The 26600-nt window shown below is 45.2% G+C and overlaps 1 protein-coding gene and 1 pseudogene across 1 annotated transcript in view; one reads left to right on the top strand and one right to left on the bottom strand.

Annotated features, from left to right (window-relative positions):
- Nucleotides 1-994: 994 nt before the first annotated feature.
- Nucleotides 995-26600, bottom strand: part of LRP11 (LDL receptor related protein 11) — a 43518-nt gene continuing 17912 nt past the window's right edge. The window contains exons 3-7 of the mRNA XM_021693079.2: nucleotides 21843-21984; nucleotides 17724-17849; nucleotides 16578-16784; nucleotides 5754-5849; nucleotides 995-1212 (exon numbers count right to left, since the gene is read on the bottom strand). Coding sequence (XP_021548754.1) covers nucleotides 1058-1212; nucleotides 5754-5849; nucleotides 16578-16784; nucleotides 17724-17849; nucleotides 21843-21984 — 726 coding nt within the window. The 3' untranslated portion in view covers nucleotides 995-1057. The remainder of the gene's footprint in view (nucleotides 1213-5753; nucleotides 5850-16577; nucleotides 16785-17723; nucleotides 17850-21842; nucleotides 21985-26600) is intronic.
- LOC110583026 lies at nucleotides 13711-15305 on the top strand (annotated as a pseudogene).

The raw sequence follows: 26600 nt of genomic DNA, 5'->3' as shown, positions 1-26600 counted from the left end.
GCCTGGCATTGGCCGATTGCACATTATAACATTTTACAGCACTAAACAAATGATGGGAGAAAACTGGCCTATTCCATTAGATGAAAGAACCTGCTGATACTTAAACATGGGACATTTTTACAAAAGCTGCCCCTAGAAATCTACTCAGTGTTCTGCTTTTCAATTTGAATGCATTTTTCTCTTCCATCGACACAGATTCCTGTTGAAAACCAGTGACTGTATAAATAAAGCTGCTGTGTCCTGGACCATCTAGCAGTGTTGAGTAGATTCGAGAAAGTACTAATGGTCGTCCTGGCACGTTGCCCTCAGCTGAGTTTGCGTTCAAACGTTTGACTTCCGCCTCTGCTGTCACCATGACGTCCTGCCCCCCTGCAGGACCACGTGATCTGAAGTCAGGGTGTGTTCTCCCCAAGGCAAGCCTGAGGGGGCAGCCACCCAAGGGACCTGAGGTCAGAGGCACTGGGATAAACTCACACTCACCCGCCCTGACACCTCCTCGACATGCTCACGAGGGTTATACTTTAGACACTGCTGCCAGAGGGAGCATCTCATTGAAGGTCTAAACTCACTTGAGATCCATTCTCAGAAATAGGTTTTGAAGGGGAGAAGAGAAAGGAGAGCACTGGAACAAGAAGGCCTCTGAACAAGAGAAAGCTGCGCGTAAAGTGGCCCAGGGCTGCTGGGGGCCGATGGTTGGCTTCTAAAAGGTAAAGGGTTAATGTTGCCATTCGAAGGCCACTCCTCGAGAACCAGGATTTTCTGCCTTGGCTCACTGCAAATTGCTATTTTTCAGGGACAGCTTACCTAAGTCAGAATTAGATCTGTGAGTCTTTACTCATATAGACTCCTCTCTGAATTTCGAAACATTTCACATACTCCCCAAAGAAACTCTTTCTACAATAAATTTAAAAAAAGGTTTGGGGTTTACAGAATATTCTGGGGTTTCAGTATTTTTCTTAGCCCAGTTCAAACCAAAGAGGTTATAAATATCCAGAACCAATCTATGGCTAAATTATAAGGAAAACATGGTCGCCCCCAGCTATGTAAGTGACACTTATTACAGATACATCCCGTTTATGAGGTAGTCAGATTCCTCAGACGTAATGGGACGAGCTTTCTTCAGCTTCTGTTTCACCAGGCGCAGGCGGCACGCGACCATGAGAAGCAGCAGCGCCGTGATGGCCAAGCCCAGGGCCAGGGGTAGAACCGCACCTGTGAAGCGGTTAGACATGAACAGGGCAGGTCAGTGATCAGCCACCACAGAGCCACAGTTTACGGTACGATGAGCACTTTGCAGGCACTGTTCTAGTTCATCCGAACGACTCCATTACGTAGCTACTTGGACTATCGCCATTTTATAGATCAAGGTGCGGAGATTAAGTCATGGGTCTAAGGGCACCTGGTTTGTAAATGGCAGGCGTAGTTCTCAAACCCAGGCTTCTTTCAAACCAGATTCTGTACCGGGTTCCTACAACATGTGGGTAGCGTCAGTGGGCACCAAGGTTGCAGCCGGATCCCCCTCAGCCCCCCTGTAACAGACTCTAAGTGGACAGCGGTGAAGACATGGCGGCCACAGGAGCGTGTTCATCGTAGTCACAGATGGTATTTGTGGATCCATCCATGATTATTCTCTCAGAATAAGTATGGACTAATTCCTGACTTCTTGTAGGGTTTTAAGAAATTTATTTTCTTTTCGAAATCCAGAGAACCTACCCTCAGCCAGTAAGATCCACTGTTGAGAGCCAACTGCAAACGATGCTGGTGTAATTCTGGCTAAGGGTACTTGAAGAAAAAAATCTCTCTCACTCTCCTTCAAAGGGTCTCTCCTGGGGGTTGTGTCCTAGACACCCAGACGAGAAGCGAGAAGCGGCCTTTCGAGGCCAGCAGAAGTCTGGAAGGGACAGGGTGTGCCCCAGCTCAGTCTTCCTTATCAAGTTCAGCAGGCTCTATTCTTAGTCTGATCTACTCTGGAGTCAGACCAGGCTTGGAGACGATATGGTGGAGCTACTTTTAGCTGCAGGGGTCTTGCCAACTCGTGGAATTAGAGGGATAAAAATGCCCATCGCATAAGCTGATTCTATAACCTTTCATCTCGTTCCTTTCTTCACTCGTGCAGTGTTCAGTCAGAGCTATGTGCCTGACACTGAGCTCAGTGCTGGTGACCAAAGATGATAAGCCCATGTTACAGAGTCCTGGCACTGTTCTAAGTGCCTTTTGTTTTTTTTTAAAGAATGATATATTTTTTAAAGATTTATTTATTTATTTTAGACAGAGAGAGAGAGAGAGTCTTAAGCAGACTCCAACACAGGGCTTGATCCTATGACCCTGAAACCATGACCTGAGCCGAAACCAAGAGTTGGACGCCTAACCGACTGAGCCACCCAGGCGCCTGCACTCTTCTCAGTGCTTTATGGTATAAATCATTTAATTCTCAGAACCACCATTTGAGTTGGTACTATTATTATACCTATTTTGCAAGTGAAGGAACTAAGATACCAAGAATGAAGTGACTTGTCTGAGCTTGTCAGGTCAGTGGTGCAGCGAGGACAGGGCCCCAGGCAGGGCAACTGCAGACCCACCACCGTACAGAACTTCTTCAAAAGGGAAATGAGATCATGATTTTTAATGACTTCAGGTCTGGGTAGACAAACATTTAAGTGAAAAAACACCATTAAGTACTATAATTACTGTGACAGAATTAGATAAGAAGTGCAGATGTAAAAGGAGTGGTTTGTGTATCCAGTTCATAGGATTTTTGCTCCAGTGGTTTAAATGTATGATGGCGCTCCTTTGGGGTGGGTGGGGGAGATAAATGTATTTTCTGACATTTTTGGATTGAAATGCCTATACATGATTCAGGTAGAATTTTCTTTAGGTTTCTGGAATTTTTTTTTAAAGATTTATTTATTTACTTGAGAGAGAGAGGGCGAGAGAGAGCACGCGCCCATGGTGGGTGGGGGGCAGAGGGAGAGAGAGAGAGAGAATCTTAAGCAGACTCGCTGCTGAGTACGGAGCCGATATCACGACCCTGAGATCATGACCTGAGCCGACATCAAGACTCAGATGCTTAACTGACTGAGCCACCCAGGTGCCCCATAGGTTTCTGGATTATTTGGGCCTAAATATGTGAAAGTCCTTAGTGTCGAGGTCGTGGTTGCAGCCACAAAGGGGATGAGATTGCCAGAGAGAAAGGGAGGAGGAGGAGGGCCAGGAGAGAGGCCCTAGGAAACACCAACATTTAAGAGGGCCAACAAAAGACAACCCAAGAGAACAGAAAGAGGTGGATCAGAGAAGTGGCAGTGCAGCCAAGGGAGAGGGGAGCCTCAGAAGCACAGGGAAAAGACTTTCAAGGAAGCACTTGGCCGAACCAAATGCTAAGAAGAGGTCAAGTGAGGTGAAGCCCAGAGAGGCCAAGGGACTTAGCAATCAGAAATTCTTTTCAGGGAGACTGAAGATTGAGGGATGCTATTTCGTTTTTATGTGTTGGGAGAGATCTGAAAGTGTCTGCAGCTGTTGGGGGAACGAGCCAGTAGAGAAAGAGATTAAAAACACAGGAGAGTTGGGGCGCCTGGGTGGCTCAGTCGTTAAGCGTCTGCCTTCAGCTCAGGTCATGGTCCCAGGGTCCTGGGATCGAGCCCCACATCGGGCTCCCTGCTGGGTGGGAAGCCTGCTTCTCCCTCTCCCCCTCCCCCTGCTTGTGTTCCCTCTCTCGCTGTGTCTCTCTGTCAAATAAATAAACAAAATCTTAAAAAACAAAACAAAACACAGGAGAGTTAATCAATGATGGAGAAACGTACCTGAGAAGATTAGGGGCTTGTATCAAGGTCAGCGGGAGACTGACCTCGGAAAGAGGGGACACTTCTTCCTTTAGTACTGAAGGAAAGGAAGCGGGGTGGGGGCAAACGGACGAATGTTCACGTTTGGGGATGAGTAGCTGAGGACGATCACTCTGCTTGTTCAGGGCAGGGAAAGGACTAGAGGCTGCCCTTCTAAATGTGTGTGATTTTGCATAAGGATGAGCACCAGTGCTTAGGCCTCAGTGAACGGGGCTGTGCTTGAAGATCCCAATCCCAGGTCTGGGATGCAGATGCAGCCATGGTAACAACAGAGCAGACATACAATCTCGGCGAATTTTCTGTTTGCCAAGTCAGAGATGGGCTGGCTAAACTGTCAAATTGATTTCTGTGTAATGCTTTGAATACAAGGAAAATGAAATCTCCCATAAAGAACTTGCTACAATACTGCAAATTATTCTAGACTTTTCAATACTCATTTGGCATGGTTTCTTCATTGTCTTTAGTTTGGGTATTTGGAGACTTAAAATTTTCTAACCCCTTATAAAACACATCATGATATAATTTTCTCAGGAACCAGCTAAGGAGATGAATTGGGTATTCTGCTCGTATGAGTGGGAGTGACGTTCATAATACATAAGAACTGGAACGGGCAATGGGCAGTTAGAATGGAGACTGCATACAGTCAGCCATGGGGGCCGGGCAGGCCTGGTTTCCCTTTACGTGTCCATGGGCGACAGGGCCCTTTTTATTCAAATATCTGGGGCCGGGGTAAGTCCAGCAGGCCTACAGACTGAGCAGCATCTAGGTACTTGAGGTCTGGATTATTCTGGCCATCTGTTGGTTAATGGTTATACTTTACTGTTGTCCAGATTTTACAAAGAACACTCTAGGGTAAAGAGAAAGCCTTCTCCACGTTCAGATCTATAATTTAAGAATCATCTTTTGTTCTCCTAAATCTTCTTTTACTAATTAGTTCGTGGGATTTAGGACTAAAACCTACTTTTCTACAGAACTATGTCGAACGTGTTTTCTTTCTCATTAAAAACCACCCAAATCATGGAATTATGGTATTCTTCTTGTACTCACTGAATATTCCCTCGACCTCCAACACTCTTTCCTCATTCTTACGGTCTTGGGTCTTTATCGCTCGAGTATGCTGGAGAGAACTAGGTACTCCAAGATCTTTCCTCTTGTCGTATAACTGACTCAAACATAATAGCCACCATTTATCTGGCTCACGGTATGAGCCGCACAGTGTGCTAAATGGTGTAACTGTCCCATTCATCCTCTCTAGCAACTCTGAGGCAGTGAGAGGGGTTATCTCCCTCTTACTAATGAGGAGACTGGGGTCCAGAGAGAGAAAATCGCCCACCCCAGGTCACAGAGTTCAGTGGTGGAGTAAGGGTTTGAACCTTGGCATCAGATTCTAGAGCTTGAGGTTTTCTTTCATTCATTCATTCATTCATTCATTCATTCGTCAGAGAGAGAGAGCACAAGCAGGGGGAGCGGCAGGCAGAGGGAGAGGGAGAAGCAGGCTCCCCGCCGACCACTGAGCCCGATGCGGGGCTCCATCCCAGGACCCTGGATCGTGACCTGAACTGAAGGCAGACGCTCAATGGACTGGGCCACCCAGGCGCCCCTAGAGCCCACGTTCTTAACCCTTGGGCGTGAGTATTACTCTTCCCACAGAATGTTACACCTGGGAGGGAATATAATGATAATCTAGTCCAATCAACTTCTAAAAGAGGAGGCCAAGGTCCGAAGGTCCGAAGACGTGAGGTTACTAGTTTAAGAGCCCAGCGAGGCAGCATGACAGAGGAGGGGAGAACTGCGCCGTTCTTCCGACCCACAGATCCGGTCGTGACTCCTGCAGCTGCATCTGGTAACTGCAGCTAGAGGATCTGGCATTCGACAGATGTCTATACTCTGCAATGAATTTCCAAGTTACACATTTACCTGTTTCTGGGGCTGGGTGTTCCCCTCCTCCTCGATCGCTCTTGGACTCAAAAATATAATTTTCTTCTTTTCTGTTCTTCCCTGAGGAGCCACGATCTACAGGAAACAAATAGAACATATACTGAAGGTACAGCAGAAACTTCAGGAAACAGACATGAAAACACAGCCTTATTTATTTTTTTAGGATGGATTTAAAGGACTTACAGAATTTATTTCTCTAGTAAACCTAGGTCTGTGTCGGATACTAACCCACTGGACAGCTCACGTGACCGGTTTAGCAATGCGGAGGATGGGGCTAGAACAAAACCGCGGGCAGAGAAAAGGGGAAGAGGCAGAAGGCACCGGAAGTCCAACCGGCGCCCTGACCCTGGAGGGTGAAGGAGAGGCCTTGGCTTCAAAAGTCAAAGGTAATCTCTGGACTTCATACCACAGAAAGCCGAAGCAGTCCACAGAGGTTTTTCTTTAAAAAATGAACAGTGAGCGGGAGCCTGGGTGGCTCAGTCGGTTAAGCGTCTGCCTTGGGCTCAGGTCATGGTCCCAGGGTCCTGGGATCAAGTCCCACATCGGGCTCCCTGCTCGGTGGGAAGCCTGCTTCTCCCTCTCCCACTCCCCCTGCTTGTGCGCTCTCTCTCTCTCCCTTTATTTATTTGAGAGAGAGAATAAGAGAGAGCACGAAAGAGGGGAGGTTCAGAGGGAGAAGCAGGCTTCCCATCGAGCAGGGAGCCCGACGCGGGGCTCGATCCCAGGACCCTGAGATCATGACCTGAGCCGAAGGCAGACGCTAAACCAACTGAGCCACCCAGGCATCCCTAAATAAATAAAATCTTAAAAAAAAAAAAAAAAAAAAAGAGCAGTGAGCATACAAAAGGCACTCAGACACACTATTTGACTTTCTTACCTCAACCCTACTTGGCAGGTATTCATTGCTTCATGTGTTCTGGTTTGGTCACAGAGGCTTGGCACCTGCTCAGGTTCTTTCGAGTAGTAAGTGGCTCAGAGGGCTGGGGTTTATTTATTTATTTTTTGAGAGAGAGAGTGTGTGCAAGGGAGCAGGGGCAGGGCGGAGCGGGGTAAGAGCTGGGAGGCACAGAGGGAGAGGAAGAGAGAGAATCGTAACCAGCTGAGCCACCCAGGCTCCTCGGGGCTGGGATTTAAACCCAGGTGTGCCTAACTGCTTGTTGGCGGAAACCAGCCCTTGTGATGTAATAATGTGCTGTTAATTGCTCGCTCTATTCCCTTATATTATATTATTGAGAGCAAATAGTGAGAAAGATCAAATCTTAGGATTTTATCCCAGGTCTGATGAGCCACGATTATACCATTGTATCATCTCCTATCTAGGAATTGACAACAGTTGTGTGCTTATTACATTGACAATATAATGAGTAATGAGCTAGTGGAGTTGCCCTCCTGCTGTGATCTCAGGGGAGACTGTGGGATAATATAATTCTCAGTGACAACATATTAGAAATGATGAACTGGCATGAGGAATTTTACTGAGAAACAAAACCAAATTTTAAAGCTTCTTTACTCATAGGTCATCAACAGGTACGTTCATAACTCCTGCAACTGAAATCAGGCTACTTAAATATAGTATTTATAAAATTCTTTGTAATTTGTACTAAGGGATATGCCTGGATGTACTAAGGATCACAAAAATCAAGAGGATAATGGAAAATTGTGAAATTATTGCAGGTACCTACTAGAGCCAGAAAGCCATGACTTAAACGGATCGTAGCAGCCCCGGGCTAACGCTGTTAAAGAGAAGGGACTGCAAATACGTTTAATTTCTTTAAGGCATCCTTGACGCTCCTTTTCACTCAGCCCCGCCAGTCATCCATCTCTGTACAGTGCAGACCCTGTCTAGGATGCCCTGTGAAATATCCCCGACTGTGGCCCCTCTTCTCTGTCCTCAACGCCACAGCCTTAGGTGTCTGTCACCTTCAACTCAAGCACTGCAAGAACCTCTGCCCCGGGTGGGGTGTGTCTGCCCAGGTTCCTCACCCACACTGCCCAGTGTCCGTGCCAAGAGGCTGGCCCGCTCCCTCTGTTCTGCTGTGCTTCTCCATGCTACTCTAAAAGGACCCATCCAGGCCACCTGCATATAGCCAGCAATGTGGGCTGTCCTCCATAAACTCCTGGCCCAAAGAGAATGAGACACATGAGAAGACACAATTGCCACAGACTCTAGAATTTCCAGGGGATTTGCCCTGCCCGAGTCGGTATTTGAAATGAGAATTTCTATTTTCTACATTTCAGGGAGGAATTCACTGTCATTTCCCAGACTGCCTGATTCACTTTTCCTAGAGGCCCATGTCTGGGACACCACAGAGAAACGCTTCATTTGCACATGTCCTATGGTAGGCTCTAACCAGAGTGGCAAGTCAGCAAAAACATGACAAAGATGGCATTTGCTTCTGCAGATAGCTTATTTCTAACGACCCTTTTACAAAAGTTAATGTCTCAGGAAATTATTTTGTCCCTTTTCTGAATGACATATTGTGCTATGTGTACATGCAGAGCCATGCATCCACAGAAGGACTTGGAAGCTGGATGGAGTTGTTTTAATTTCATTTTCAGTCACCATGGAACATGCACTGGAAGGAAGGTGGAAATACCAGCCGGAAAAGTGGCTACAATACGGGCCTGCCTTCCAGAATGCTCTATGGCTTCCTATGACCACCTGCCGACTAACAGAGACCACGGAATTTTTCTTGGTCACTATTCACCGGCAGAGCATGCTGCAGGGCTGCAAAGTAGGCAAGAGGGCGCTCTCTTCAGGAAATGTTCTGGATTGTACTAGGATAAGATCCATCCATTTCAGAAAACAGTTGATTCCTGCTATCACATTAGAGCATTAACAGGCTATTCAGCTATGCTGCTTATCAGGCTTCAACAAATTCAAACTACCTTCCCAGAAATGTTGTTTTATAGTTTCAGGATGTTTTCTCAATAAGAAAAGAGACAGTCCAGCATAATGAAAAGATGAAAGACCCACGAAAAATACACGGCACATGAAAAAGCCCTTTTGAATATCGTTTATAAGGATATCCTCTCTGGATAAAACCCCTTGCACACTAATGCAAAGGTCACAGTTGTTACTGCAGTTAGCACCGCAGAGAAGCTGAAGGGTGAGGCTTCGGCACGCTTAGTGGGGATGTGAGAAAGTGCAGGCAGAAGCCCCTGCATCCATACAGAAACCGCACATTCTCCCAAGTCCGTGCTTCAGTCTGGGTCCTTAGGGCATCTGGTTGACCTGCTGGACTGGACATGAATTCTCAAGTTTCAAAAAACTGAACTCACTGTGAACATGGATATACTACTTTTCTAGCACTCTGCAGTGCCGGGAGTCAGATTTCTTTCCTCTGGCTGGGTCAGATAGAAGAGGACAGCCTTGTTCATGAGTGACGTGACCACCCAGGGAAGAGGCCCTGCAGAGGCAGGCACGTCCAACAGTTCAGCCATTGAGCCCCTGCGTGCTGAGCACACAGTCTCGACCCGCGGTGCTGAGTGCACGTGGTATCCATTCCCCGTGTAACCGAGTATCTGTACACATCCTTGGTTTGATCCTTAGTAACATGCTTAGGTGTCTGTCACCTTCAAATTCCTAATGGTGAGATAACTGAATCAAGGCACGTGCAGATTTAAGGCTTCAGAACCTGCCTTCTAGAAGATTGTACTACAATCTTCTTTGTAGATTGTACAGTTTTAAAAAAAAATTTATTTATTTTAGAGAGAGCACTCGCAGAGGGGAGGGGTGGAGGGAGAGTCTTAAGCAGATTCCCCACTGAGCGGGGAGCCTGACGCAGGGCCTGATCTCAGGGCCCTGAGATCACGACCGGAGCAGAAACCAAAACCAAGAGTCGGTCGCTTCACCAAAGGCGCCATCCCGGCGCCCAAGATTGTACTAATTTTAATCCCACCCAGAGTGCATGAGTCTTGTTTCTCTGTGCTCTGTACATTAATTATTATAGTTTTTCGCTTTGCTAATGGGACAGATGAAAAACTGCATTTCATCACTTTCTGTACTACATGATCAGTATTATTCCTAGTATCTCTTTAACAAATCTTCAATGAGTTAAGTTCCTTTTTTTTTTTTTTAAGATTTTATTTATTTATTTGACAGAGAGAGACACAGCTAGAGAGGGAACACAAGCAGGGGAGTGGGAGAGGGAGAAGCAGGCTTCCCGTGGAGCAGGGAGCCCGATGCGGGGCTCGATCCCAGGACCCTGGGATCATAACCTGAGCCGAAGGCAGACGCTTAACGATTGAGCCACCCAGGCGCCTAAGTTAAGTTTCTTTTATCCTCACAACATGTCTGTGGGGGAAGGAAGTGGCAGAAAATTTAACTTGTCCATATGTATTGTACTAGCTGATGATCTTTGAAAAACCCAGGCACAGGTTGCCAACAGTGGAGCATTTTAAAATCTATTTATGTTATGCTGGGTAGAGCCTAACTTACCTCACATGAAATTGGAGGCTGGGGACGCTAGTGTGGTGGTCTTAGGGATGGGGAGGGAGGTGATAGTTGCTGTCTCAACAAACTGCATGTTGTGAGGGCCCTTTCAAACATTTTCAAAGTTCTGTCCTTCTCTTCCCACTTTCTTCATCCTGGACTTTCAAATATTGTGTTTTCTTTCTTCACCCATCCCCCACCTACCTCCCCTCTAGCACCCATCAGTTTGTTCTCTGTACTTATGAATCTGTTTTTTTTGTGTGTGTTTGTTTTTTAAAAAGTTTTTGTTTTTGATGGATTGTAATAACACAAGAATATACTCCTGAGAAAAATAAAAGTTTTATATACCTAACGTGTTCCTAATTTTGTTAAAAGTGAATAAATGTCCAAAAAACTACTAGAACTGATACATGAATTCAGTAAAGTTGTGGGATACAAAATTAATATACAGAAATCTGGTGCATTTCTATACATTAATAATGAAATAGCAGAAAGAGAAATTAAGAAAAAAATCCCATTTACAACTGCACCAAAAAGAATAAAATATCTAGGAGTAAACTTAATCCAGGAGGTGAAAGACTTGAACTCCGAAAACTATAAAACACTGATGAAAGAAACTGAAACTGACACAAACAAATGGAAAGACACTCCATGCTCATGGACTGGAAGACCAAATATTGTGGAAATGTCTACACTACCTAAAATAATCCACAGATTTAATGCAATCCCTATCAAACTACCAATAGCATTTTTCACAAAACTAGAACAAATAATCCTAAAATTTATAGGGAACCACAAAAAATCCCAATGTTGTAGGATCGTCAAAGCAATCCTGAGAAAGAAGAACAAAACTGGAGGCATCACAATCCCAGATTTCAAGGTATATTACAAGGCTGTAGCAATCAAAACAGTATGGTACTGGCACAAAAACAGACACATAAATCAGTGGAACAGGATAGAAAATAAAAAAATAAACCCACAACTATATGGTCAAAGGAAGCAAGAATATACAATGGGGAAAAGACAGTCTCTTCAACAAATGGTGTTGGAAAAACTGGACAGCCACATGCAAAAGAATGGAACTGGACCACTTCCTTATACCCTACACAAAAATAAACTCAAAATGGATTAAGGACCTAAATGTGAGACCTAAAACCATAAAATTCTTAGAAGAAAACATAGGCAGTAATTTCTTAACATCAGCTGTAGAAACATTTTTCTAGTTATGTCTCCTTTGGCAAGGGAAACAAAAACAAAATTAAAGTATTGGGACTACATCAAAGTAAAAAGCTTTTGCACAGCAAATGAAACCATCAATAAAATGACAAGGCAACCTACTGAATGGGAGAAGATATTTGCAAATGATATATCCAGTAATGGGTTAACATCCAAAATATATAAATGGTTTGATAAACCTAACACCAAAAATCCCCACAAAAAAAACCCCCCAAAACAAATAATCTGATTAAAAATGGGCAAAACATCTAAATAGACATTTTTCCAAAGAAGATATATAAACAGTCAACAAACACATGAAAAGATGCTCAAGACCACTAATCATCAGGGAGATGTAAATCAAAACCACAATGAGCTATCACCTCACACCTGTCAGATGGCTAAACACAAAAAAACAAGTAATACAAGTGTTGACAAGGACGTGGGAAAAAAAGAACCTTTGTATACTGTTGGTGGGAATGTGAACTGGTAAAACCACTGTGGAAAACAACACAAGAGATTCCTCAAAAATTTAAAATAGAATTACCATATGATCCAGTAATTCCATTACTGGGGTATTTACCCAAAGAAAACAAAACACCAATTCAAAAAGATACACGAGCCCCTTTGTTTATAGCAGCATTATTTACAATAGCCACGACATGGAAGCAACACAAGGGCCCCTCCATAGATGAATGGATAAAGAAGAGGTGGTATATATACACAATGGAATATTACTCAGCCATAAAAAAGAGTGAAACCTTGCCATTTGCAACAATGTGGATGGACCTAAAGGGTATTAGGCTAGGTGAAATAAGTCAGACAGAGAAAGACGAACACCACACGATTTCACTCACTGAAATTAAGAAACAAAACAAAGAAAAAAAACGAAACAAAAACAAAAAAACAGATTCTTAAATACAGAGAACAAACTGATGGTTACTGGGGAGGTGGGTCGGGGAGGGGTGAAATAGGTGATGGGGATTAAGAGCACACTTATCAGGAGGAGCACTGAGTAATGTATAGAATTGTTGAACCACTCTATTGTGCACCTGAAACTACAACACTGGATATTAATTATACCAAAAAAAAAGTGAATAAATGCGTGTACATATGCATATCAATTAAAGTGAACAGAAAAAATGCGACAAAATATTAATGGTGAATTTTGCTAGATGGTCTTAATTTTTTTCTTTATATTTTTCTGTACTTTTCAAATTTTCTACAGTAAATATGTATTACTTTAATCATTAGGAAAAACAATATATATATTATGAATAATAACTGGACTTTTATTTTTTATTTTTTAAAGGTTTTATTTATTTATTTGACAGAGAGAGACACAACAAGAGAGGGAACACAAGCAGGGGGAGTGGGAGAGGGAGAAGCAGGCTCCCCGCGGAGCAGGGAGCCCGATGTGGGGCTTGATCCCAGGACCCTGGGGTCATGACCTGAGCTGAAGGCAGACACTTAACGACTGAGCCACCCAGGCGCCCCATAACTGGACTTTTAATCTCTCTGCATCTGTGAAACTCCACTCTTTACATCTTTATAGCCAAAGTCAGAGGCTTATTATCAAAAAGGACAAAGCAGAGACTGCAGATATATTTCAAATTGAGTGCTGGCTCCCATCAAGTGGTGGTGCAGCCTGGAGTATTGTTTTCAAAGAAATTCTGAGGCTGAGTCCTCACCGCCCGGGAGACAGCACTGGGATCAGTCTCTGGCCGGGATGAGGGCACAAGCATCAGGCTATGGATCATTCCGGAAGCTCTCCCCGCGTTACACAGGGGCTTCAAGGCCGTCTGGTTGAAATCCCTTCCTAACTGCTGAGGGAACAGGTCCAGAGTACGAAGCAGCTTGCTCAATGCTCTAAAGGCAGAGCCAAGCCTGGACCTAAATTAAGGAGACGTGGGCTTTGGTCTGCACTCTGCCTTCAGCTGATCCACTCACCGTCACGTGAGCCTCTCTACCGCAGAGTCGCAGCGAGAGTCCATCCGTCCTGGCCTCCGAGAACTCCGTCCTGTCTGCCAGCCCCTCATCCCTTCAGCCCTCCTGCCCAGAACCCTGGTGTCCCCTGACTCTGGCCTCAGGGAGCCAGACCTTCCCTTCGGAGAAAACGGACTAAAACAGTGGATGGACTGACTGACTTGCCCAGCAGATGGCAGTACGAACACGGAAGAGACCCAACGCAGGGCTCTGAAAGCACCTAAATCTGAGCCTATCGCGAAATATTTTGTGCGTGTATCTGTAGAGAGGCACTTAAAATCTAAACAGTAGTGCGCGGACATGGCCTCAAACGACAACACCCAACAGGCAACCCAAAGCTATGGGGCCTACCGCACCCAGCCTGGACAGGGCTATTCCCAGCAGAGCTTCAGCCCTACGGACAGCAGAGTTACAGTGGTTATGGCCGGTCAGCAGACACTTCAGGCTACGGCCAGAGCAGCTATGGTTCTTCTTACGGACAGACCCAGAACACAGGCTATGGCGCTCAGTCAGGTCCCCAGGGATATGGCTCAACCGGTGACTATGGCGGTAGCCAGAGTTCTCAGTCATCTTACGGGCAACAGTCCTCTTACCCTGGCTATGGCCAGCAGCCAGCTCCTAGCAGCACCTCGGGAAGTTATGGTAGTGCTTCTCAGAGCAGCAGCCACGGGCAGCCCCAGAGTGGGGCTATGGCCAGCAGCCTGGCTATCGTGGACAGCAGCAAAGCTCCTATAACCCCCCTCAAGGCTATGGCCAGCAGGACCGTGGGGGCTGCGGCCGGGGTGGTGGCGGTGGTTACAACCGCAGCAGCGGTGGCTATGAACCCAGAGGTCATGGAGGTGGCGGTGGAGGCAGAGGTGGCATGGGCGAAAGTGGCTGTGGTGGCTTCAATAAATTTGGTGGCCCTCGGGACTAGGGATCACGTCATGACTCCGAACAGGATAATCCAGACAACACCACCATCTTCGTGCAAGGCTTGGGCGAAAATGTTACAGTTGAGTCTGTGGCTGATTACTTCAAGCAGGCTGGTATTATTAAGACAAATAAGAGGGCGCCTGGGTGGCTCAGTTGGTTAAGCGACTGCCTTCGGCTCAGGTCATGATCCTGGAGTCCCTGGATCGAGTCCCACATCGGGCTCCCTGCTCGGCGGGGAGTCTGCTTCTCCCTCTGACCCTCCCCCCTCTCATGTGTTCTCTCTCATTCTGTCTCTCTCAAATAAATAAATAAAATCTTTAAAAAAAAAAAAAAGACAAATAAGAAAACAGGACAGCCCATAACTAGTCTGTCCACAGACAGGGAAACGGGCAAGCTGAAGGGAGAGGCAGCAGTGTCGTTTGATGACCCACCTTCTGCTAAAGCAGCTATTGACTGGTCTGATGGTAAAGAATTCTCTGGGAATCCCATCAAGGTCTCATTTGCTACTCAGCGAGCAGACTTCAACCGGGGCGGGGGCAATGGTCGTGGAGGCCGAGGGTGAGGAGGACCCGTGGGCCGTGGAGGCTATGGAGGTGGTGGCCGTGGTGGTGGTGGCCGGGGAGGATTCCCCAGTGGAGGGGGTGGTGGCGGCGGCCAGCAGCGAGCTGGTGACTGGAAGTGTCCTAATCCTATATGTGAGAACATGAACTTCTCTTGGAGGAATGAATGCAACCAATGTGAGGCCCCTAAACCAGGTGGCCCAGGAAGGGGGACCAGGAGGCTCTCATATGGGGGGTAACTATGGAGATGATCGTCGTGGTGGCAGAGGAGGCTATGATTGGGGCGGCTACCGAGGCCGAGGCGGGGACCGTGGGGGCTTCTGAGGGGGCCGGGGTGGTGGGGACAGAGGTGGCTTTGGCCCTGGAAAGATGGACCCCAGGGGTGAGCACAGATAGGATCGTAGGGAGAGGCCGTATTAGCTTGGCTCCTAAGGTTCTGCAACAGCTTTTCTTCTTGTACCCGGTGTTACCCTCATTATTTTGTAACCTTTCAACTCCTGATCACCCACGGGTTTTTTGTGTCGGACTATGTAATTGTAACCATACCTCTGGTTCCCATTAAAAACCATCGTTTTAGGTAAAAAAAAAAAAAAAAAAAAAAAAAAATCTAAACAGTAGATAAACAAAAGATTGGAAAGAAATACACCAAAATAGTAAAAGTTGTTTTCAGTAAGGGGTGGTGTTTTAAGTCATTTTCCTTTTTTATTATTTGCATCTCTGCAATGAACAAAAAATTTTCATCAAGGAGTTATTAAAATAGTGAGAGATTATTTCCGTATAATGTAGGCAGAGTTGGAGTACCGAAAAGACATTTACAAAAGTGTACAGAAATGTGAGATCCTATATTTCTGTCTATGTCATCAACAAATACAAATGTGCAAAAATAAATTTAAGATGATAGAATGCTAATGCTTCAGCAGTGTGAATATATTTAAAAATCTTATTAGCCTTATTAGAAAGAACAAAAAATTACAGATCTAGTTAAATTGGGGACAAAACACTGAATTACTGACACATGCAATCATTTCCATATGATATATTTTCTTCACATTCACTTGCTTAGTGTGAAGAGGATTTACATGAATACAAAGGGGTTATGCTGCTTCATCTCAAAATTAACACTTAAAACCTAAAATTTAACACTTAGGGCATTTGTTTCCTTAATACAGGTGTTGAAATTGCCTAGTTCTAACTTACTTACTAATAAATGTACTGGTATCTCTGGAGTATGTATGAATGTATTTAGGAGGTGTTCTTTACTATAAATAATCAGTGCAAATAGATTTTTTTTTCCTTTTTGGCCAAATTCTTCATTTTAACTCTCTTCTTTCTTGTATTTCCTTAACACTCTTCAAATATAACCTGAGTTTTGGGGCACCTGGGTGGCTCAGTCGTTAAGCATCTACCTTCGGCTCGGGTCATGATCCCAGAGTCCTGGGATCAAGCCCCACATCGGGCTCCCTGCTCAGGCGGAAGCCTGCTTCTCCCTCTCCCACTCCCCCTGCTTGTGTTCCCTATCTCACTGTATCTCTTTCTGTCAAATAAATAAATAAAAATCTTTAAAAAAAGGACACAAAGTTAAAAAAACAAAACAAAACAAACAAACAAAAAAACAAATATAACCTGAATTTTGAAGCCAAGCGTCACTACAGAACATGAGGCTGTTTCTGGAGCACCTGCTCAGCTCCTTACCTGGCATCACAGGATCAGTTTGACTCTCTGGTCCCCAAAACATGGAATGATTCCTCTTCTCCGTATTTGATAACGCTGGTGGCTGGTTTTGGACAGTGACTTTCTGGAACTTTTCCAAGAAGGAGCTTCCTGCTGCATCTTTGCTTGGTCCTGTGATTCTAGGCTGGGCAGTCGCTGTGTGGGTCACCATCTTCTGGTCAAGGCTCACTGGAATACGGAAGAGCTACTGTTAGTTGTTGGGTTTCTTTTCTGAACTGTAATTAAAACCACTAAATTTGGTGGGGTGCCTGGGTGGCTCAGTCGGTTAAGCTGCTGGCAGACTCTTGGTTTCAGCTCAGGTCATGATCTCAAGGTCATGGGGTCAGCCCCATGTTGGGCTCTGAGCTCAGTGGGGAGTCTGCTTACCTCCCTCGCCCTCTGCCCCTCCCCCCTTCCTCTCTCTCTCTCTCAAATAAATAAATAAATCTTTAAAAAAACCCCCCAAATTTGCAGTAGATTTAAAGTCATGGATATTTGGGAATAATAACCATCTAAGACATGTCAGAGCCCCATAAAAAACTTCTCTCTTTTCAAATGGGTAACCTGTTTTCTCTTCTTCCAATAATTGACTTCCTAAATGTCACACATAAATTGACAAAAACAAAGCTTAAACCTAAGGTTGTGAGATGTACATCTTTCTTCAAACCAGAAGCTTCACTTTACACTTTCTGAAGCTTTTCTTCTTTCTTGTGATGCCCTTCTATGTATCTGGATGACATTATAAGACGGGTTTATAGTCCTGAGTTAAGCACATCCCAGTACATCATAAATTTTCAAAATACATTGATCAAAATAAAATCTTAACTCACTTTAGTGTCTTTAAAAGCCATATTCTACACAGCTTTTTTAGGATGGGGAAGAATCTTTTGGAAAACTGAAAGCAATTTTCGAAAAATGTAAGCAATATAAAAAGTTGGACATTTATAACTCAGATTAAGACTTCTAGTGAATGCTCACCTAATGTAAGGCATAGCTTATTCACATGAAGTTATTCACATGAAGTTATAGCTGAAGTAGAAAAAGAGCAATCCTGAGTTTGCATTTTGTTATGAGGATACAGACATCTCTTCTCCCGCCTTGCCTGAAAAGGCCATGCAGCGGACTCACAATTTTGGCAGAAAGCCTCATCAGACCCATCAGGACACTGCTCCACTCCATCACAAGCCAGGGTGATGTCAATGCAACAGCCATCATCGCAGAAGAAGTGGTAGCGCGAGCAAACCTTCGAGCATCCTGTTTACAAACAGTCTCAGGTCACGGGAGCGTGGGAAAGTCAACATTTCACTGCATTCTGAGTCACAAAGACTAAATGTACCATGAAATGCTTTGGGGTATAGTGATGCATATAATGGGGAAACACCCAGTAGTGTGAGCTGGAGCAACATGTTTCGAGAAAGTGAAGGGTGTCTCCTTGACCTCCTGGCTTAATTCTGAGGCATCACCACGGGCTCTTGTCTCAGGGCCATTCTCCAGGCCAACACTGCGTAAGAGATGGGAGCAGGGAAGCAGCAGTTCTGGTCTTCTCCAGCCAGCCCGGGTTTGCTCCCTCAGGGGTCTCCCTCTGCATTCCTTTGTTCAGCCCATCAGCTCTGTGGGCCGCCTAACACTCTTACCTGGCCATGTTCTATCAGAGACACCATTTTATACATGCTATGTCTCGCATTCTTGTTTCCTAAGTAATAATTTTTACAGACATTAACTTTCTACTATTGAACCCTATTTGTTGACTACCATACATCCTTGGTGTTATAAAGAATAAACAAAATCTTTAGTTACCAGCTGGTACGAATTTATTTTCTTCAAATAATGAAATTGTCTCCCTTTTGGAGCCGTTAGGGGTTTTTAATCTACAGTGTAATTCAGAGGAGCTACTTGTATTTTCTTGAAAGGCATTCCCCCACTCCAGATTAAGCCAACTTTACCAGACTTAGCTATACAACAACTGGGTGACTTTGACCCTGGTTAATGGAGAGTAATGGTTATCAGGCTAGAAGTAGCTCTTAAGGAACTCCATAATTTTCCAGGGACAGAAGAAACTAACAATTCTCTCAGGACATGGGAGAGCAGTAGATAATGATATTCTACTGAAACAAATGGTTGAGCATAGTATACAAGCCCAAGTGAAATCTTGGATACATACTCCATTGGGAAGCAGTTAAATTAGGTCCTGGGAAAGGAGTCCCTCTGGGTACAAGGCAGTTTGAAAATACCTTGATCCAGGAAGAAGAAGAGAAGAAATGGTGGTAGAGCTCCTGAGAAAGAAGAGGAAGCAAAGAGCTTCAGTGATGACCGAGAATTTGGGCCCAGAAAGGGGAATCTGCTTCTGTTCCAGGAAAGGAGCTTAGAGGAAAAGTGAAGGGGAACTGGGGTTACCCTGAATACCAAGCAGGATAGAGCTACTGCTCACATTTTTAAGTTCATGACATAAAAATCCTAAATATCTCAAGGTTTTACTTATTCACTGGTAGTTTTGGAGACAGATTGGTATCTGTAACTTATCCATTTATTTCTAGATTAGTGGTCTCTAATTCTTTTTGACCATGCATCTGATCAATACATATATTATCGTATACTATACGTGTAGTGTAGTAAACACACTTCTCCGTCTATAAATAATATGCATGTACTACTATACTAACATATTAAACATGTTATAAAATATACTAAAAATGTAAGGAGATTAAAAATTACTAAAAATATAAGTTCAGGTGTCTTCTTTTCCATCCAAAAAGTGTCTATCTCTGGGGGATCCTCTTTGGAGTCCACTAATCTAGATCATATTAGAAGTTTTTGTTGGCTTGGCATTTGAAGAGATTATTTCCCCCAAGCTTGAAAACACGCAGCCTCTACACTGAAAGTCAACCACATTATTCTCACATAACCAGGGGTACATGCTTGTCTGCTTCCTCCAGAAGATGCACCCTTGGTTACCATTACAGCCGGGTTATTAACTGCAAGACCACTACATACATAACAGAGGGGAGAGAAACACCTCTCTATCCCCATTTCTGGTTTTCAATGTCTCTATGTGGTGTTTGATTACTTTCATTCATAGTATGTTATTCCAGTCTAGCCAGAGAGTGATTCCAGATAGCAGTTAATAACACAGCCATTCTTTTTTATTTTCTATATGAAGTTACATACATAAGACCTATATCCAAGTGGCCTTTCAGTAATCAAAAGTGATTCACGTAACTTTGTCACTTCGAATACATTTTATTATCCTCTCAGAGAAAGGCCAGAAACGTACAACTGGTCATTTACCTTTGGAGCCCTGGAAAATTGGCCTGAGTAAATAAGCCAGACTGGTGCAGCGTTAGTCATCGGCTTGGACCTGCACTTACATCCCTTCCTCCCCCCCAGGCACCTTGGTTGTACAGAAACAATCCCTTTCCAACTTCGGTAGGGATAGCGGGGTATTCCTGCCTTCTTCCCATGAGCTCTTTCCTCCAAGGATCAGCACGTGACTCGCTCCCTGCCCAGGTGAGCCCTGGATCCCAGGAGGACAGCCGTCTGGGCTCAGCGGTCCTGCACAGGGAGTGAGTGGTTGGAGCCGAGCCCGTGTTTCCAATGGCCCTGGTGCATGTCCAGCACGCCAAGGTACCCCCAAATGTTTTCTTTTCTCAAAGTTTTTTTTAAGTAATCTCTCCACCCAGTGTGGGGCTGAAACCCACAACCCCGAGATCAAGAGTCACACACTCTTCCAACTGAGCCAGCCAGGCGCCCCTCAAAACTGTTCTGAGTAACTGTCTGGCTGTCCCTCGGAGCTGCACGAAGTCAGCGGCCCTGCGGGCATCTGGGCCGGATCGGATTCCTGGCCCGGACACTCCTCGTGCTTGCTGTCAGGGCTTCAGAGGGCAGCGGTGGGCAGGACCTCGGTGCCAGCCAGTCCCCGGGCAGTCACCCTCCTTCCTCACAGGACACTGGAACCTTGGCTGGACGGGGAGTCAGCCAGCCAGATCCTGAATGCTGCTTGTGTTCTCTGTCCCTGTGGAAGGCAAATTATCAAGGTTGCCAAGTTCTCAGGATTCTAAAATCTCGCTTTGTTTCCCATATGCACACTGACCTATGTCGGATGGAAGACAAGACTGGCGACATACAGTTATTTTCCAATCTTTTTACCCTTATTCTTCCAGCTGCTGGCTTAATTACCATCTAATTACTGAGTCATCAGGGATGGCAAAGACATGCTGTGGGTTTACTAGAGCCGAGGCTAGCCACTGTGAAGGCTAACTACGTGGGGCCGGGGCCGGGTCTGTGCAGCATACCACCGTCCGCCCCGGTGCCTAGCACAGCTCCTGGGAAAGAGCCCCGAGTTCCTGCAGACACAGAGGAGCTGCAGGCCGAAGGGCAAGGCCCTCAGATACACACTTATCTCTGCACTTCTCCAGAAGTGAGTTGTGGGGGGTTTCCCTCTGCAATACCTCTATATTTTTAGTGCTCTCAAGTTCAATATGTATATTTCTTAAACTTGATGAGCTAATCTTAGAAACGTAGATGCTTGGGAAAGTAAGAAACATAGATAAATGAAAAGGGCGAGTTTATATTGTGCAACAGATTATGAGAACAATCACAGATATGTAAAGCTATATTATAAGTGTATCTGTGTAATGGGTCCATGAAAAATTTTAAATAGTCCTTTTAAACTGACACATGCACAATTTAAAAGGACTATTAATTGTTCTAAATACGCTTCTTAGCTGCACTCTCTGAACATACATATCAAATAGGCCGCCTTTCTTTAAACAAGATCCTCTCCTAGAAAAACCACATGATTGTCTTTTGTGAAAATCAGGAAAGATGAAGAATCTCTAGGGTCGTGTGGCTCACACAGTCTATTCTCATCCCCTGGAGCCTCCTCCACCCCAATCCAGCAGTGCCACGAAGCCCAAAATGTAATGGAGCCTATTTTTGTTGTCATATTTTTAGAAAAGACTCTTATTTAACAACAACAAAAATAGAATGGAAGAGGGGCGCCGGGGTGGCTCAGTTGGTTAAGCGACCGACTCTTGATCTCAGCTCAGGTCTTGATCTCAGTGTGTGAGTTCAAGCCTGTGTTGAGCTCCATGCTGGGCGTGGAGTCTACTTAAAAAAAAGAAAAAAAGAAAGAATGGAAGAGCCCATGGAATGCAGTCGGAATATAAAATGCCAGTGTAATACCATTCTTCTGTGACTAGCTGGTATCTGCCGGCCACTGTGAATGCAAGGGAAGGACTTTCCCCTCACCTCCCATGGAGAAGGCCACGGGGAGCACGGTCACCGAGACGTTGTCAGAGCTTCTCTGCCCGGCGGTGTCCGTCACAGTGAGCTGAAAGGTGTATGTTCCCTCTTGTAAGTGGGACAGCTTCAGGGTTCCTGACTGAGGTACCTGACACCCAAACAGGAAACAGCACATTTAGTTAAGAGAGCTGAGGCATGGGGTCCAGCATCATCCATTATCCTTGGAGGAGTCCCATGACTCGCCTCTCCACTCCCGGTCCAAGGATGTGAAATACTAAATCATACACTATTTTGGCAGTTTGCCCCACTTGGAATTCACGATCCTCAGTTTTATCTGGGCTGACACTATCCTTGACTCACAATCCTTCTCTTGTCCTTAGCAACCACTGTTCCCAACCTGTAACTCCTCCAAGCTCCACACTCAGTACCTGGTGTCTTCCTTCTCAGCAGATGACCTCATCTGCTTTGAGAACAAAATTAGGACTATAATTATGGCCATGAGTATGGCTCCTGCACTCACCCCATGCTGGGAATGCACCTGTTCTGTACCTATCATCACCTCCTTTCCCCCAGCCGTAAGATGAGCTGTCCCTCCTGCACCCCAGGCCAATCCTCCATCCAGGCCCTGACCTCTTCCCCCTCTCAAATGGCTCTGCTGTCACTATGCTCAAGTTACTCTTGACCTAAAAACAAACAAAACAGCAAGTAAAACACCCTACACTCCAAGATCTTCTCCAGCCATAAATCATATCTCCCTTCCATTTCAACTTACCTTTTCAAAACCTTGTTCATGTGGCACTTGCTGCTTCCATTCGCTCATTTCCCATTTATTCTTTATCCCACCCATCTGGTTTCTTTCCTCACCATCCTCTTGAAACCGCTGGTAAAACTCACTAACAGATCTAGCAAAGGTCACGGGGTTGTCAAGATCAGCGCTACTCGCTAGCCTCACCTTCCACCAGCTTCCCCTCCACTGGCCCTCTTACTGTATTTTATAATGTGGCCACTCCTGGGTTCTGGAACTCCCAACTTCCCAGGCTTCTGTTTCTGTGTTTGAGTTTCCCCAACTATTCCTTGCTGATCACCCTCATAGACTTCACTTCTGCTCACTTCCTAAACCCAGGGCCCCATCTTGATCCTCTACTCTTCTCATGCCACTTTTCTTTTTTAAATCTTTTTTTTTAAAAATTTTATTTATTTTTATGAGAGAGAGAGAAAGAGAGCACGAGCGGAGTGGGGGGAGGGCAGAGTGAGAAGCAGACTCCCTGCTGAGCAGGGAACCCTATGTGGGACTCGATCCTGGGACCCAGGGATCATGACCTGAGCTGAAGGCAGACACTTCACCAACTGAGCCACCCAGGTGCCCATCTCATGCCACTTTTCAAGGAGCCTCCTGCTCATGGCAAGAGCAATAGCTTCTGAGGCTCAGTTCTACATTGTGATTTTGGGAGTCATTTTTGGATGCTCAATCAAACTACTATATTTTTCAGCCCTCCAAAGATACTATAATGGTTTAATATCCTATTTTTCTAGGAAAAATCCCTTTTTGCTTAAGCGAACTAGTCTGGATATCGGCTACAAATGAATTCTGACCATTACACGGTTTATTACAGGGATGCATTAACGGACTTGAAAGTACAGAGAGTTGTTGCCCTGTTAGAAGTATCAGCTGCTGGTTTGTATTCATGAAATCCTAGAATTGAGATTCCTGCACATGACCCTGGCTTCGAGGCTTTGTCAGGACTATGTACACACGCGAGCAGAATGCTTTACAATCACTCAGAGGCAATGTAAGGAGATACAGTCGTTGCCACACTTTAGGCTGCTCAGGAATCAATCACCAGAGCTCCTGTTAAGCACAGATTGCCCAGCCCAGCCTGAGAGTCTGAGTCAGAGGGTCTGAGCGTGGGATCTGGGAATCTGAACGTAACAGGCACACCCAGATGATACACTGATGACGCTGGAAGAAAATGAGTGAAGCGGTTAAGAGTGGAGTCTGGCATCCAATAGAGCTGGGGTGGAATGCCAGGTCCAACCATGTGCCAACTGTGTGACCTTGTACAAGTCACTTAACCTACTTAAGTCTCAGTTTCTTCATCTGTGAAATGAAGTAATAATGGCACCTATCTTGTAAGTATCAAATGAGATACCTACATAAAAAGAGCTTAATATAGGGCTTACATAGAATTATAAATATATATCAAAAGAGCTCGAAACATAGTAAATGCTTAGATATATCCATTATCTCCCTTGGTTAGTTCTCATCTCAAGCTGAGCCATCCAGTTTTTATAGACAGGGAAATGAAATCTCAATAATGTGACTTTCAATCACTGAGATGGTGACAGAATTGAGACCTCCAGATGCAAAACCGGCTATGAGCAGTCCCATCCCTCCCCCTGCAAAAGCTGTAGGCTGGACATCTGGCAAAGAAGACCACCAGTCCTTTGTGGTTTATTTCAAAGAGATGTTAAGCAGTTTTCACTGCCACATGGTTACATGAACTTCAGGCCCAGCTACACTAAGAGAATATCAAACAGGGGTCACTTCTATGAGAATTAAAACACTACCTGAGGGGCATGCAGAGAGAAAGCTGAAGATGACAAGCTAATTGCAGAGTCTGGGGTGGGCAACTGATCCTCGGAAACAAGAGGGTGCTGCAATGTCTGAGAACATCAGAGATTCAGATGAGTAGGATTTAAAATGAGACAAGAACTGTGGTTTGAGACCGCAGGGTTGTATTGAACCCCTGTTGTCTTTTACATTCCATCCAATTCGTCAGGAAATCCTGTTGGCTCTACTTTAAAAACACATCCAGGGGCACCTGGGCGACTCAGTCGGTTGGGCGTCAGACTCTTGATTTCCGCTCAGGTCATGATCTCAGGGTCATGAGAACAAGCCCCACAACGGGCTCTGCGCTCAGTGCAGAGTCTGCTTGGGGTTATCTCCCTCTCCTTCTGCTCAACCCCCGCCCCCCTTACAAGCTCTCTCTAAATAGATAAAATCTCTTTTAAAAATCCAGAATTTAACCACTTCTCATCATGTCCACCATCACTGTCACCACCTTGCTTTGAGCCCAGTCTGGTCTGAGCCCACCCTGTCTCTAGCCTGAGTCACTGCAGTGGTCAAGAGATTTGCACTCCAGTGGGATTGGAGCCCGACATCCTTTTCTTCTGGAAACTTCCCCTCCCACCTTTATCCACATGATTGTAAGGTAAGTGTCAGTTATGACTTCTCCCTATGGCTGTAGGAGTGTGAGGCTGAACCAAGGAGAGTCAATGACTGCAAGGGGCAGGAGGTGGTAAGGCTGGTGCAGGTGGTGGACTCTCACTCTCTCCAGCTCTGGCTCAGAATCAGGCAGGCCTTGCCAGGTGGCAGCAATGTAATAGGTAAGACCACTACTTATTGCTTCTTGGGACACATGGATACATGGTGGCAGATGATGACCACACTGAGCCCTGCAGCATTGAGTAAGGTGCTACAAGGGAGAGAAGCTGTCCTAGCTGGTTTGCCTGAATGCAGACAAGACCTAAGACTGCAGAAAGCCAACAGCTGAGGGCTTTGTTGCCTAGGTACCTGAGAGGAGAGGGTAGACTATAGGATTGAACAGAATGAGATTTGTAAGGTCAGGGCGACCCTGAGTGGGGCCATAGGAGTGAGGTGGAGGTGAAGTTAATGGAGATTTTAAGAGACCGGGGAGGCCCTGAAGCAAGGGATCTAGATGGGCCATCTATGTGGACGCTATTATCACCCCGGCCTGTGCCTAATCTCTCTGGGTGTCAACATTCAACACACTAGTATCAAACTGAAACTCTGAGGACCTGGGGTTTGTTTGGGAAGCCTCTTTTCAATGCTGGGGCTGGAAGGACAGAGCATCCCGTCTAAGAGGTCATCATCCACCTGGGCTTTGGATGCCTCTCTCTGCCTTACTAGGCACCTCCTTTCTGATGTCGGAAACACTGATCCAGATCCAGACCATGGTGATAACCTTCAAAGTCCTGGGTGAGCTTAAATTTAGATCTATTCAGATTAATATCCCTTTCCCGACCCCTTTTATTCATTTAGCTAACAAAGGGTGTCTTTCCTTGAAATCAGATATTTAGAATATTTAGAACATAAGATGGATATTTTCCCTTCAAGCCCCCAGGTAATCCTTCTAGACATCTTCTCATATTTATATGACATTGGAAAGGGTTTAAAGTATTTTACAAACATTTCCTAAGTGTTAGGGTAAAAAATATATATAGGAGAAAGAGAATGAGACAAACGTTCTCATTGTTCCTGCCAAGAGAGCAGGACAATATTTCCTGAGAACATGAACCCATTTTCTTGACACCTGGCCATAATGCAGAGTTTCTACAGACAAAAGATTAGTACTGCTTCTTTCTTGTTTCTTCTCCTACTGCCCTTCTCTCTAAACTAGGGAAGATCAATATTGATATCTCGGTTTGGCAAGATGTGGGTAAAGTGGGTAAAGTGTACACAAGATCTCTCTGTATTATTTCTTTCTCTTTTCTTCATTTATTTTAGAGAAAGAGAGAGAACGAGCAGGGGGAAGGGCAGAGAGGGAGGGAGAGAGAGAATCTCAAGCAGACTCTGACACGGGGCATGATCTCACAACCCTGAGATCACGACCTGAGCCAAAACCAAGAGTAGAATGCTCAACCGACTGAGCCACCCAGGTGCCCCTCTTTTTTCTTTTTTTTTAAGTAATCCCTACACCCAATGTGGGGCTCGAACTTACAACCCCAAGATCAAGAGTTCAT

This window comes from Neomonachus schauinslandi, chromosome 8 (assembly GCF_002201575.2).
Source record: "Neomonachus schauinslandi chromosome 8, ASM220157v2, whole genome shotgun sequence".
Classification (NCBI taxonomy): domain Eukaryota; kingdom Metazoa; phylum Chordata; class Mammalia; order Carnivora; family Phocidae; genus Neomonachus; species Neomonachus schauinslandi.
This window is presented reverse-complemented; position numbering and strand designations above follow the sequence as displayed.